The 14,166-nt window shown below is 43.1% G+C and overlaps 1 protein-coding gene across 2 annotated transcripts in view; it reads left to right on the top strand.

Annotated features, from left to right (window-relative positions):
- The window catches only part of slc8a4b (solute carrier family 8 member 4b), a 91,328-nt gene that overhangs the window by 62,421 nt on the left and 14,741 nt on the right, over positions 1-14,166 (top strand). Inside the window, exons 1-5 of one of the 2 annotated variants that reach the window (XM_034164116.1) lie at positions 2,019-2,025; positions 3,370-3,476; positions 7,402-7,526; positions 10,024-10,123; positions 11,350-11,622. In XM_034164116.1, the coding sequence (XP_034020007.1) occupies positions 2,024-2,025; positions 3,370-3,476; positions 7,402-7,526; positions 10,024-10,123; positions 11,350-11,622 (607 nt within the window). In that variant the 5' untranslated portion in view covers positions 2,019-2,023. Of the gene's footprint in view, positions 1-2,018; positions 2,026-3,369; positions 3,477-7,401; positions 7,527-10,023; positions 10,124-11,349; positions 11,623-14,166 lie in introns of those variants that run through there. The other variant, XM_034164115.1, reaches the window with a different exon arrangement.

Here is a 14,166-nt window from a genome sequence, read left to right as displayed (position 1 = left end):
TAACTGAGTTGTCACTGTCAGAGGCAACACAGAGTCTTCATCTGCAGTACAACAGTGCCTTTTAGCGGTGTGGCAGAAATGACCGGATGTTTTTGTTGTTTCCAAGCAGTCAAACTGTTATAAATATACGAGGTCTGTTAGAAAAGTATCGGACCTTTTTATTTTTTTCAAAAACCATATGGATTTGAATCACGTGTGATTGCATCAGCCAAGCTTGAACCTTCGTGCGCATGCGTGAGTTTTTTCACGCCTGTCGGTTGCGTCATTTGCCTGTGAGCAGGCTTTGAGTGAGCACTGATCCACCCCTCTCATCGTTAAGGAAATGGCTGAATGATTTGGAGCTTTGCTGCATCAATTTTTTCCTGAAACTGTGAGAGACCTCCAGGTGGACACCATTTGGAAAATTAATGTGGCTGTCAGGGACGATTTTATGGGAATTACACAGATTAAGGAGTGCTCCAGCTGGTTTAAAGACCGCCCACAGCGTCTGAGAGCGAGTCGCGCTCCGAGCGCCGATCGACAGGATCAAACCCCGCTGAAACAACCACATCATTTCCAACGTGAAGGCTTTGTTGATCCGGGACGTCGTCTGACTTTCACAAAAATGCAGAAGGCGTGGACACCAGCACTTTTTTGGCACATTCCACTGTTACAGGAGTTTTTTTCATGGAAAAAGAAGCGGACGGATGCGCCACCGTGCCGCTCATGGCGCGGGACAAAACCACCTCCGTGTTGGTCTCTCAGGACGGCTTTCAGGTGGCTTTCAGACGGCTTCCGGTTGCTTTTCATTCATGTGAATATCTGAGAAATTGAGCATGAGCTGGACAAGCCCCAACATGTCCTGTGAGGCTTCATCACGGCGTTGCTTTGTGCCATGCGGCTCTGCCGCGACGCGCGGAATTCCTCCGCACGTCTGTCTCAATGTGCCGAAAAAGTGCAGATGTCCACGTCTTCCGCAGTTCCTGTGTTAGTCAGACGACATACCGGATCAAGACAGCGTCCAGTTTAGAAATGAACGGCACATTCCACTGTTGCAGGAGTTTTTGTCATGGAAAGAGGAGAGGAGGAATCTCGCGCGTCGCGGCGGAGCCTGTCGATCGGCACTCGGACTGCGCCGCGCTCTCAGACGCTGTGGGGGGTCTTTAAACTGGCTGGAGCACTCCTTAATCTGTGTAATCCCCATAAAATCGTCCCTGAAAGCCATATTAATTTTCTGAATGGTGTCCACTTGGAGGTCTCTCACAGTTTCAGGAAAAAAACTGATGCAGCAAAGCAAAGCTCCAAATCATTCCATCATTTCCTTAATGATGAGAGGGGTGGACCAGTGTTCACTCAAAGCCTGCTCACAGGCGAATGACGCAACCGACAGGCGTGAAAAAACTCACGCATGCGCACGAAGGTTCAAGCTTGGCTGATGCAATCACACGTGATTCAAATCCATATGGTTTTTGAAAAAAATAAAAAGGTCCGATACTTTTCTAACAGACCTCGTATGTGTATATATGTATATATATATATATATATATATATATATATCCAGAAAACATTGAAATGTGTGTTGTGTAACTGAAATTAATTGCACCACCAGTGCAGAAAGGATCAAATATTGTTTGACTGCTACATTTTATTTAAGCTGTCACACACCTAAAATTGATATCCATATTTGATACAAGAAGTAAGTTAGATGTGAGAGTGTTGTGTTGTTTTTTTGGGGTGGGGGGGGTGGGGGGGGTGTTGTTGTGTGGGTGAAAGGACAAAAACACAGCTGAAGGAGTTTAGAAGAGGAATGAGGGATGAATCTCAACATAAGTAATGAAAACACTATACAGTCTGTGTGTATTGGCCAAATTAATGGATAAGTCAAGAGTGTGATGCACTTGTGTGTTGGAAGACGTTGTCATGCTCATTGTGTTTATGCACAGTGAAGGGAGAAATCATGGTGCACAGTGTGTGCGTGTGTGCATGTGTGCGTACGTCATTAAATAATAACAGTCGTACCTGGACGACACTTGATAATGACACCATGTTCTGATATTGTTCCAGTGTTATTATGATTAAGTAGCGTGTTGACTGTGGGGATCCATGGGCTCTGGATTGGGTAGCGTTTGCAACTCATGTCACACTTCACCTCCTGATGACAATATGTCAAACAGATGTTACTGGTAATGGCAGAAACACGATTAAATCAGTGCATCACCCTACTTTAATGTAAATATACTATTTACATCAATAGGAAAAGATTCCCGTGTTTCCTAATTTTCCTCCATAACCCTGATTTCCCAATGGGCTCCATTTGTAATAATATGTTGCAATTACAATGTAATGACATGCAAATTTCCAACAGTGGTGAAGTAATAAGTATTATTATATGGCTGTGGCGTTAAGTACGCTCTGATTGGCTGATTACTGGTTGGATATTTTCCCATATCGGACCGGTTTCCATAACAATCAGTCTGAAATGCGTATTTTCTTTACAAACCTGAAGCTAAAGATGCGATAAAAAAAGTAAGTTGCATATGAATGTAGTCCATCAATCTGTAAAGAGCATCTGATAAAACATACAGCTCGAAAGCTTACCAGCTAACAACTGGACCATCTGTTAGCTAGTTCTTCATGGAGGTGAAGCAAAAGTGGGACTTTGAGCTGTCAGCAGCTTTCATATTCGGGCTATACTGTAAGTTAGTGTGTTTATACATATAATAGCCATATACTAAACAAATTATTAACCTCATTTGTTTGGTCTGTATGGGGATGTCAGACCACACAGTTGGTTAATAATCCTTTAATATTCTTTTGAAAGTGGTTGTTGTGATGAGTGATTTGTTCATGAAATTCTTAGTCACATTAGTAATTCATATGATAATAGTAGGTGAGGTAGCTGTGTGTTTGTGCTTTTGTGTAATAATGACAATCCTGACATTTATTCCAACAGCAGCAGCAGCATGTGTGTAGTGTAGTATTTGTGGGGTTTGCAGGGCAGTTGATGGCTTTGTGCATCATACTGCGCTCCCTTGCTGGTGCAGGTGCTTTAGCAGAAACTGCACATTGTGTCCACATGAACTGATGGAGTGTGTTGTTTGAGTAGGCAGGTGATGGTGTGTTTTTTAAAATAACATGAGGCTGATGAGGACAGATGTTGTAGTTATCAGGATGAAAGGAAGGAAAGTGGGTTGCACTCACTGGGAGATAGATGTCAGTTTACCACTTTGTGTTGTGTAATATTGACATCTGAACTTTGATGTGTTGAAATGTCAAAGCTGAGGTAGGCATTGCTGCAGTGACATACAGTTAGGTCCATGAGTATGTAGATGTTGACCAAGTGTGATGTTGTGGAGTTGAAGTCATTTCAGTGTTGTCTTGTTTTCACAGGAAGATAATTGAGGTGAAGATCATAGATGACGAAGAGTACGAGAAGAACAAGACGTTCACCATTGAGCTGGGGGAGCCGGTTCTGCTGGAGATCGGGCAGAAACACGGTGAGTTTGTGTGTGGAGGTGCTGCATGTTTTCACACCCGGGCAGCAGTTTCTGTGACCAGTCAGTGCGTACTGTGGACTACAGAGGGATGCAGGTTGGAAAAGAGGGAAAGAAAGGTCATAAATCCCCCCCAGTTGGCTGCCTTTGCTGAAATTCAACCTTGAGTGGAGAAAATATCATGAAAAAGGTGACAAGTAATCTCCCAAAGTTTATTTTTTGTCTGCTGTCACTGAGGCTTAAGTCAAATCCAAGGATCTTGTGAGATGGGAAAAAAATGGTTTAAATGTTTTCTTCCTTATTTGTTTTTGTTTGCAAGTGCAGCTCCATTCCTACTTTATTTCTTCTCTGTCTTTGTAGATTGGATTATGTTTCCCTTCTTATTTGTTGGTGGATTGTCAGTTTCTAGTGAAATTTGCAGTCCTTCAGCTGTCTTGTCCAGAGTTCCTAAATTTGTGTTTTTCCTGTGTAGAATTTCCATTCCCTGTGTGGCCTTGTGTGGCTTCTCCCTTTCTGCCTGTTGTCTTTTAAAGTTTGTTTCTTCCTTGCTTTGAATGGATTTCACACTTTGTAGGTTTTGCATGCTGTCTGTTCTGTATTCTCCCTTACTTTTGGCTTGTCAAGACATTTCCTGCCTTCTTCTGTCCTTCTCAGCCTTTGTTGTTTAGTCTTTTGCAGGTTAGTCTGTCCTTCCTCCTTTCTTTGTGTAGTTTTTTTCTAGACTGTATGTTACATCTTCTCAGTGTTGTATAAAGTACTGGAAAATCACACTTAAGTAAAACTACAGATACCCATATCAAAAAAAAAAAAAAAATGACTTTGGTAGAAGTTCAAGTAACTGATTGAAATGCTACTCAAGTAAAAGTCTTAAAGTATCTAGTATTTATTGTACTTAAGTATGACAAGTAATGTACAACTAAATGTACTCAAGTATTGAAAGTAAAAGTACAAGTAAATGGTAATAATCAAAAATGGAGTGAAATTTTTTTTATCAAAGTTTATCTGTTAGTATTAGTCAAAATACTGAAAATTGTGCACATCACACAAAAGTACTTCAGAAACAAGGTTTCAAAACCTAAACGAGAGTAGGCTACTCAGTAGGTGTTCACAGAAAACAGTTATTTATTTCTATATGTATTTATTTATTTTCATTGTTACATGGTTTTATTTTTTCTGTTGTTTTGTTTCATTAGGTTCTTGTTGTCTCTTTCTCTAAAATTGTATTGTAACATTATTAGTCTATTATTATTGAATATTATTGTCTATTATGTAGACTATATAAAAATCAATTTTAAAAATTATAATTTGACTCTTATACAACGAACACAATTCAACCCAAATTTGCTGATGCGAACAGCTTAATGCTACCTTTAATGTTGAAAACGCCATAGACATGCTAACGCATTCGCATCGGTCCCGTTTTTATGTTTTAAAAGACATCTATCAACTGTTTCAGAAGACCATAACAGGTCGGTTTAACATAAAAATATTAAATATTACTCACAGACATATGCTTTTCAGGGTTTTAGCGGGAAATAAATTAGGATAATGGGAAATAAAAATTCACAAATCGTAGATTGAAGCACTGCTTCGACCTGCAAATCACTGCTTCGATTGGTTCAAGGTTCAAAGCTGCACTGCGCTGCAGAAAAGTTGATTACAGACCCGCTGCAGGTCTGTAATCAATGCAGAGAAATGATAATTTTCCTGACAAACACCCTCCAAGTGTGCAACTGCAAAAAAGCCTACCGGACATGCCTCATGACAAATCAGCCTGACTTTGTTGCAGTCACCAGTAATCAGTAGTGTCTCTGGGTGAAAACATGACTTTTTCATGTGTGTGTGTGTGTGTGTGTGTGTGTGTGTGTGTGTGTGTGTGTGTGTGTGTGTGCGCGTTTTTTGTTTTTGTAACGAGTAACAGCATGGCGCATCGGAAATGTATCGGAGTAGAAGTATGCAATTAAGGTTGGAAATGTAGTGAAGTAAAAGTGAAAGTAAGCTGAATAAAAAAACTCAAGTAAAATACAAAGTCTCCCAAAATGTACTTAAGTACAGTAGTGAAGTATTTTTACTACATTACTATACAACACTGCATCTTCTTAAAGTCCATCTTTCCTACTTTACTCCTGTATTTGCTGCCCTTGATTATTTGTAGCTTCTTCCTTTTGTGTTTGGTGCCTGCTTCCTTTTTTTTTTTATCTTTTAGAGAGCCTTGGTTGCTTCTTTTCTTTGTCTTTTTCAGATGTTGCTTTCATGTTATGTTTACTGTTGCATGAGTTAATGAAACGCAATTACCAGACGATTACCAGACGAGCTCCAAAAAGTAGCAGTGTAGTAACGTCTTGTAACTTTCAAATGGAGTGACTCACAGTGAAAACATCACCATCTTGCCAAGTGTCACAGGATAAGTGGCATATGTTGTAAAGTTACAGTATGGAGGGAAAATGTAGTCTTGTACGTTTATTGTGATGCCAAACCAAATGTAATCTGCAGGCTCCACCTGTGTGAAAGCAGATGATCCAAAAAATGTAAGAGTGGCTGTAATGTGGGCCTTTTTTGGCTCGTGTCATCTGTTTTTTGTTTTTAATCCCTTGTATGTGGTCATCATCATTGTGTTTGACCACCAGCATGATAGTTTGAGTGTGGCTGACTTGTGAATGCAGCGTCAGGGGCGGCAGGCTGCGGTGTGTTGGTCCATAAGTAGATATGTGATTTGTAACACAGTTACAAGCACTGGTTTCCAATTGCAGCAGGTCTGCTGTGTATGTGTGTGAGGAGTCAGTGAGGCGAGAGCCGCACACATACGGAGGAAACGATGCTGTTACTGCAGGTGTGTTTACTCATGAGCAGATAAATGGGTTGATCCAGGGGGAAGTTGGGATTATATTTGAAGGCATGGCTGGTTGGTACAGTTTCACAAATTGTGCACATGTTACAGTGTGTTGTGTGTGTGTTGACATCTCCACAATGTGTGAGAATAGCTGATGTGTTGGCTGGAGTCTTCCATGTTATTTCTGACAAACTCCAGCTGTTTGACATGTAGACGCTATGTTCATGGCCTAATGTGGTCTCTCAATGTTAGGTGTCATAGTAACAGATCCTAAAGGTTCTCATCAGTGCTGGTCGGTTGAGCTGTTGTGAGGAGGTTTTGGGTATGTGGCCAGAGGTTGATAATGGAGTGGGCACAAGTGTAGCTGGTAAACATATTAGGGAAATTGTTGTAGTATGTAATTACAAGCAGTGTCCCACCAGGTATTGGCTGGGGGTGTCATTGTGTTAGTTATGTCAGTGTCACGTAAATGTAAATGCAGTGTTCCTGGTTGCATGGCAGAAAGTGTGTGCTGGTGTGTATATTTGAAAGACCATGCATGTGTGCGTGTGTGTGGCAATGTGTTGAAAAAGCAGAGGACAAAAGAAATCCAAACAGGATGATAAAGTGAACACAGATGATGTCAAGGTCATGGTTGTCAAACAGAGGTCAAATGAGGTGATAATGTGTTGGGAATTAGATGGGATTTAGCCAAATTAAAAAAATGTAATGGCAATGATGGAAAGAGTAGTGGTCAGTGGTGGCACAGGAGTTGTTCTTACTACAGTGTGCCTGGAAAGAATCAATACCATCTCAGAATGGTGTTGTTGGGTCAAAGTGAAACAAAGATGTACACGACAGGGGGCAGAGATGATTGAGTGTGAGGTGTTTCCTTTCCAACTTGGCACAAATGTCTGTGCAACAGTCCATCTTAAGTTGGGAGTGAAACAGTCCATATGTTTATGTTGTCCTTAGATTGGCCAGTTGGGAGATACGTGTGTCGAGGCTCTTGGGCTGTTTATTTATTTATTTATTTATTTATTTTTACTGCAGTGTGTGTGAGACCAATTGCAGGATGCCAGTTTGCCAGCTGACTGATGTACCTCTGTGGTGTCTTAGGTGATTCCAATGAGAATAAGCCACTGGTTGGAGCAGAGGAGGAAGAGGTGGCCAAAATGGGTTGTCCCAGTCTGGGTGAACACACACAGGTGGAGGTGATCATAGAAGAGTCCTACGAATTTAAGGTAAGTACATTAGAGAATAGTCCAAGTCAAAGTATAGTGAGTAGAAGCTCCTGACTGTAGCTGAAATGGTATGTAGAGTTAATTTTGAGAGTAGATTTAGATGGTGAAGATGGCATTGTTGAGTGAATGCAGTAGTGCAATAGTAGAGAAAGTGAATGAGAGCCCAAACATTGAAGTCATCTTGATATGTTGTGAATGTAACATGAAAGCGTGTAACCCTGATGTTTGACCAAGGTGCCAGAAAACAGAAAGGCTGAAGTCCAAATTAGCCATTAAGCTTTTCACCCCAATGCATTGTTAATCACCTTTTTGATGTTTGTGTTGAAAGTCATTGCAGGGAAGATTCTTTGTGTTTGGATTAGTCTTGATTGTGAGGCAATCTGTCAGGATGTGGGTCAGCTGCATAAAGACTGAGGGAAAGTGTTGAGAAATCCAAATGAATATGTAAAAGAATGTAAAGTGAATGTGATGTGTCCTGGGTGAGGGGAAGAATGAATCATTTTGTCAGTGTGTAATAGAGTGTATCGTGAGACATTTGTCACTATAAGAGCTAGAACCCCAACTCTGAAAATGAATTCATCAGCAGTGAGTCTTTGTGTTATTCCCGGGCAAAAAGTAGTAATTGCACAGTAAACCCCACAATGCAGCTACCGGAGTTTATCCATCAAATGTAAAGTCAACTTCTTTGGATGTGTCCTAAATGTTGTAGAGGGGAAGAAATTAGAATAATAGACAGGAGGATCATTGTATTTGTGGAGCATCAGAGTGAACGGCTTCTACTGTTTGTGTTGTGTGTATGTGTGTGTGCGTGCGTGTGTGTGCAGAGAGCGGTGGATAAGCTTATTAGGCATGCTGAGAAGGTTCTCTTTCCATCTTTGTTTCTAATGCCACATGTTTTCTGACTGTCTTACTGTAACATCCGTTTCTGTGCACTTTGTTTTGAATGTGTTGAGAAGCTCAACTCAGCAGGACCTGCATGTGTAACTCCACAATAACATGTTGAAATGCATGGAGTTGGTGGGATAGTATGTCCAGTGTTGACTTCTGAAGTCCACGTTTGTTGCTGATGAATGCTGGTTAAATGGTGTGTTGCTGCTACAAGTAGCTTAGCATCAGTGTGTTTAATGTGAAACAAACGTCAGCTTTTGTGGTGGGAGGCTTTAGTGAGACATCAGTTGGAATAGATGTTTATTAATGAGCAGGTCCCATGCCATTGGGTGGCTAGCTCCAGTGCTGGAGTTGCGGTGGGTGGTCCTCCAGTCAACTGTGAGGCATTGTGTGTTTGTGAGATCAGAAAGCCAGTGAGCCAGTTGGAGGTGGATGCTTGCATGGACTGTGTGTTGGGTAGTGTAGTGAAGTGAAGGCAGCTGTTCCAATGGGTACTGGCTTTGGTTGGGGGCGTACATGTAAGGTATCATTGTAAAGCGGTGTAGAAATTCAGTGTTTGTTATTATAGGGTTGTGGCATGCTCCAGTTTAAGACAAGGTGCCTTTGTGGGTGAGGGTTGTTGTATAAGGGTGTGGTGATAGGCGGTCCTGAGATGCTGACTGGGGAATTGGACTGTGTGGCTTTGTGACTGTCCTTGTTCCACAGTCGGGTAGGATAAGATCAGTGAAATGTCCCATGGGAAGGAATGAGGCTGTATGGTATGTCAGGTCATTGCAGTTGTAAAGAGTACAAACATGTAGTGGAAAAATCAAACATGTTGTAGCATGCACTGGAATGGAAGATGAATGGAATGTGGACTTTGCAGTGTGTATGGAGGATCTTGTACACTGTAGCTGGAGTAGTGACGCCATCAAGGCAGCTGTCTGGCATGATCGTACTATGGGAATAGTTAATATGATGACTGATAATGACAAGATCAAATGTTTGTGTTTTTATCAAAGTTCCCACAAATGTCTTGTGCCATTAATATTTGGATCTTGTGCTGGAATGTTGGTGACAGTCTCCTCCCGTGGACAGTTCATGGCAATTGGACAGTGTGTGCTGGTGTTGTAGTTGGTGTGTGACAGAGAGAGATGTGTGTGAAGACATTATGGAGTAATGAGGTCACACGAACAGAGGTGTGTCATGAAAAGCAGTGGCACCATGTCTGTGACACAGGATGGTCCGCCTGGAATGATTAGATGTGAAGTGTACATATACTGGGGGGGCATCTTAGAGATGTGGTGCATTAGTCAGGACATGATTCGGTATTTGTGTTGTGGTCAGTGGTGGCTGGTGCCAATTGATGTTAATGTTGTGGGGGTGTGAATCACGTGGTTGTGTGTAGCAGGTTGTGTGATGTGTGACACTTGTGTATGCTGTGTGTGGTAAACTGTGCCTAAATGTGTTGTTCACATTCTATTACTGTTGGCTTTGTGATCTAGTGTAGCAAAAGGCACACGTTTGATTTGTGTGGCTGTGAGTGTGTTAACAACTTGGATGTGTGTGTTTTCCTCTTCTGCTTTGGCTGTGTGTGTGTGTGTGTGTGTGTGTGTGTGTGTGTGTGTAGAGTACGGTGGATAAGTTGATCAAGAAGACCAACCTGGCTTTGGTGGTGGGAAGCAGCAGCTGGAGAGAGCAGTTTGTCAGTGCTGTTACTGTCAGTGCAGGTAATATACACACACACACGAAGGACTTGTAGGGTCTTGTATGCATATGACCTTCATATCATGTGGCCATGAGTAAGAAAGGAATGTAAATGTTGTCAGAGCCAATAGTCTCTTTTCAAGTGCAGTGTGAGGATGGACGGACAGTGAGTGAGTGAGTGAGTGAGGGAAGCCACTAAGACTAAGAAGAATCAGTTTGTGGCTGCATTGATGAACTTGTATGTGTGGCACTACCTGACACAGGTTGGAGTGGTGCAGAGATCAGTAACAGAAAGGAGTAGATGTAGGTTAGATGGAAGCATGTGTGTGTGGAGCTGAAAGGTGGTGATGTGTGAATCAAAGTAATGTGCAGTCATTGGCATCAGACACCTGTGTGAAGATGTGGTGAAGCAACAGACAGAGGTAGGCTCCCACGCCAGTGTACTTCAGTGTGCTGGTTGAGTTGGTGGCGCAAAGCTGTGCAGTTGTAAAGGAGTGTTATCTATGAGGTGTAATTGTGTGGAAGGTGGTCTAAATGGTAAATGGAGTGCATCTATAGAGTGCTTTTCCATCTGCTCACAGTGTTTTACACATCAATGCCTCACATTTAGTCTGATGCAAGGTGGCCACTACACACTGGGGGCAACTGGGTGATAAAGGGTCACGGCCAAGGGGCCTTAGTGATTGTCAGGTCAGGCTGGGCTTTGACACCAGGATGTGTGATGACTCTGTGTTCCCAGGGTGAAGAAGAAGAAGAAGTCTGTGGGTCAAAGAGCTTTGTCTTATTGTGCAGGTACTCTGTGGAACGGTCGTCCTTTGACCATGAGGTGATTGGAGTCTGTTGACATATTTAAGTCAAGACTTCAAATCTATTTTCCTTCTCTGTCTTGTGAATAGCTTTTATTTGGTTACATCTGTTTAGAACAATGTCTTTGATTAGTTAAATATTATATTGAATTGCCCTGTGTGAGGCACCGTGGGATGACTTGTGTTGTGATTTGGTGCCTTAGAAACTGATTGTTGAATGGATCCACTGGTCTCAAATCCAACGTTTAGACCATCACCCCTCCTGTGAATGTTGTGTTGCTTCATACGGATCGTTGTGGGCCACACCTCCAGTTGTGCAGCTATTGCTACAACAGAGGAATGTAGTAGTTTGATATTTGTTTGGATACATAGCTGGTACTTGTCAAACACGTCTGTCCTCTTTGTGTGTTGTGTTTCCATGACACTGTGCACCATCTGAGAAGGAGATGACGACGAGGAGGAAAGCGGTGAGGAGCGGCTGCCGTCCTGCTTTGACTACATCATGCACTTCCTGACAGTCTTCTGGAAGGTGTTGTTTGCCTTTGTGCCACCCACGGAGTACTGGAATGGTTGGGCCTGCTTCTTTGTGTCCATCTCGCTGATTGGTGTCCTGACGGCTATCACCGGTGACCTGGCATCGCACTTTGGCTGCACAATAGGACTGAAGGACTCTGTGACAGCTGTCGTGTTTGTGGCGCTGGGCACCTCAGTGCCAGGTGAGCAGAGCGATGACTGGGCTCAACAACAATGAGCATGTGTTTGTTGTAGTGATTGCTGGCCTTGAATAAAGGGGTGGAATTGAGTGGTTGGTTGTGATGTCTGCTGTGTACAGTACGGTGACAGGTAGGCACACAGTCACTTTTCCAGCTGGTGGTGGGTCTGTGGAGGGGTGGGGTCCATCACTGGAGATGTTTGGGTCTTGATTATACTTAATGAGTGCAGCCCGGTTCAGGGCTGGAGTCATTGGGTCCAATGTGGTCCATAAAAGGCAAGGGGGTGTGTACACACACCAGGATTCAATGTTAGGTAACGCGGGCGGCGGCTGGTTGCAGCAGAGCTATTTCAAGGGCAGAGTTGGCCGGAGCGTCAGCGTCAGCCTTGGGCGAAGACCTTGGGAAAAGACCAGCGAGTCTCCCCGTACCAGCGAGTCCCCATGGGCGGGCCACCCTGCCTGGGCACACCCGCAATGGATCTGCGACATGAACAAGACCCCTAATGTCATCTACCCCACAGTGGTGAAGTACTACGGAAACCAGAACTACTCCCTGTCCACATACCCATGGGCCTGACAATGTGCCTACATCTGATTTGACACTATGGCTAAACTAACACCACAAAGGGCCAAGAGAGTGCAGGTGTCTCTGCCACCACCCACTCTGCCAGATGATGTCATTAGTGAACTCATCCCATCTGCTCTAAGTGATGTCAAGCAATGAGTGAAATCACCTGGTGGACAACACACAGCACCATCAGTCTACCAATAGCTGCTGGCACAACATGAGATGTGGCCAACTACAGCTGACATTTAAACTCACACACACAACCTGAAACCTGGGTGCCCACAATACAGCCACACAGACGACCCCACCAGGTCAGAGAAGTACCATGATTCCAAACCATTACTACTGTCTAAGTAAGAAGGAACACTGTCAGGTCTGCTCAAACCAACACCGGGAGCCAATGCACAGAGGCTGCCAGTGGACTCATGCATTCAAATGTCCCTCCTCCAGTCAGGATATACACTGCCACATGATTTGGAGACCTCGACTAGTCTCATTTGACAGACCACAGAAAAAAAAAAGAATACACTGAAGACCAAAATACTTTACTCTCAACACTATTCCCCATTTTACAGATACACACTCACTCATACATACACCTACACAATACCCCCATCTACACCACACACAATACTTCATTACACCCCACACTGCAGCTCATCCAACTAAACAGCACAAGTGACACTACAACAAACACCTTCAACACATCAGTCCCTCAGGACCACAACAACCCACCTCCTCTGTGGCCCCTCACATCAATTATTACACAATCCAATGCAATCACTCTGACCTTTACCTATCTGCCCACAACAACAACTCTCACATTCGTCACTAGTCATTAGGTGGATCCATGGCTGCAAGTCCTCCACCAACCATCCAAAGGTCCAGCCACATACAGTCTCACACTATGGCCACAGAGCAGTCACCTCACCTCAACGGACAATACACAATAAGCACATCAATTTCTCACATTACACTAATCCTACAGCTCCTTCCGTTAGGCCATCTCCTTAGCTCGACTATCGCTATTACAACACCATGCACCTGGTGGCACCACAATTCCACTAAGTGCACAGTATTTCTAAACATCAGCCATGCGCACGCAGGACATGGTCCACATGTCCACCAGCATGAGCTACCTTCACTGTCGACCCAATGACCACAACCTACTTGCTCTGACAACATGGACGTATGTTATACATCTGACAAAGAGGCACTGAAACACTCATAAGCCCTCAAACCAACACTAATCATACTTCTCAAATGTGCAAAAGGTCTCAACACTCAGGTGACACATATATGCATGATTGTGCTTCACATGCACAAATAATACCCTTTGCAATAACAAGCAATGCACAGGCCAGACACACCCACTTCAAAGTCACATGCTTTACATTGACTGATATGTTCTCCACATCTACACTCACCCAGTTACGGGATGACAATAACTACAGAGTTGAAAATCCACAGTAAATAGTGTGCACTCCATTTTGGAGGCACCCACTCTCCTTCACACTTAAAACACAACACCCCCCTCTGGTTGCATCCATCAGTACACTTCTAACAATATGCACTTCAACCAGCTCAAGCTTCCACACAGACACACACCACATTACTATTCTACAACCTCTGGCAAAAATTATGGAATCACCGGCCTCGGAGGATGTTCATTCAGTTGTTTAATTTTGTAGAAAAAAAGCAGATCACAGACATGACACAAAACTAAAGTCATTTCAAATGGCAACTTTCTGGCTTTAAGAAACACTATAAGTAATCAGGAAAAATAATTGTGGCAGTCAGTAACGGTTACTTTTTTAGACCAAGCAGAGGGAAAAAAATATGGACTCACTCAATTCTGAGGAATAAATTATGGAATCACCCTGTAAATTTTCATCCCCAAAACTAACACCTGCATCAAATCAGATCTGCTCAGTCTGCATCTAAAAAGGAGTGATTACACCTTGGAGAGCTGTTGCACCA

Source organism: Thalassophryne amazonica, chromosome 23 (genome assembly GCF_902500255.1).
Source record: "Thalassophryne amazonica chromosome 23, fThaAma1.1, whole genome shotgun sequence".
Taxonomy (NCBI): Eukaryota; Metazoa; Chordata; class Actinopteri; order Batrachoidiformes; family Batrachoididae; genus Thalassophryne; species Thalassophryne amazonica.
This window is presented reverse-complemented; position numbering and strand designations above follow the sequence as displayed.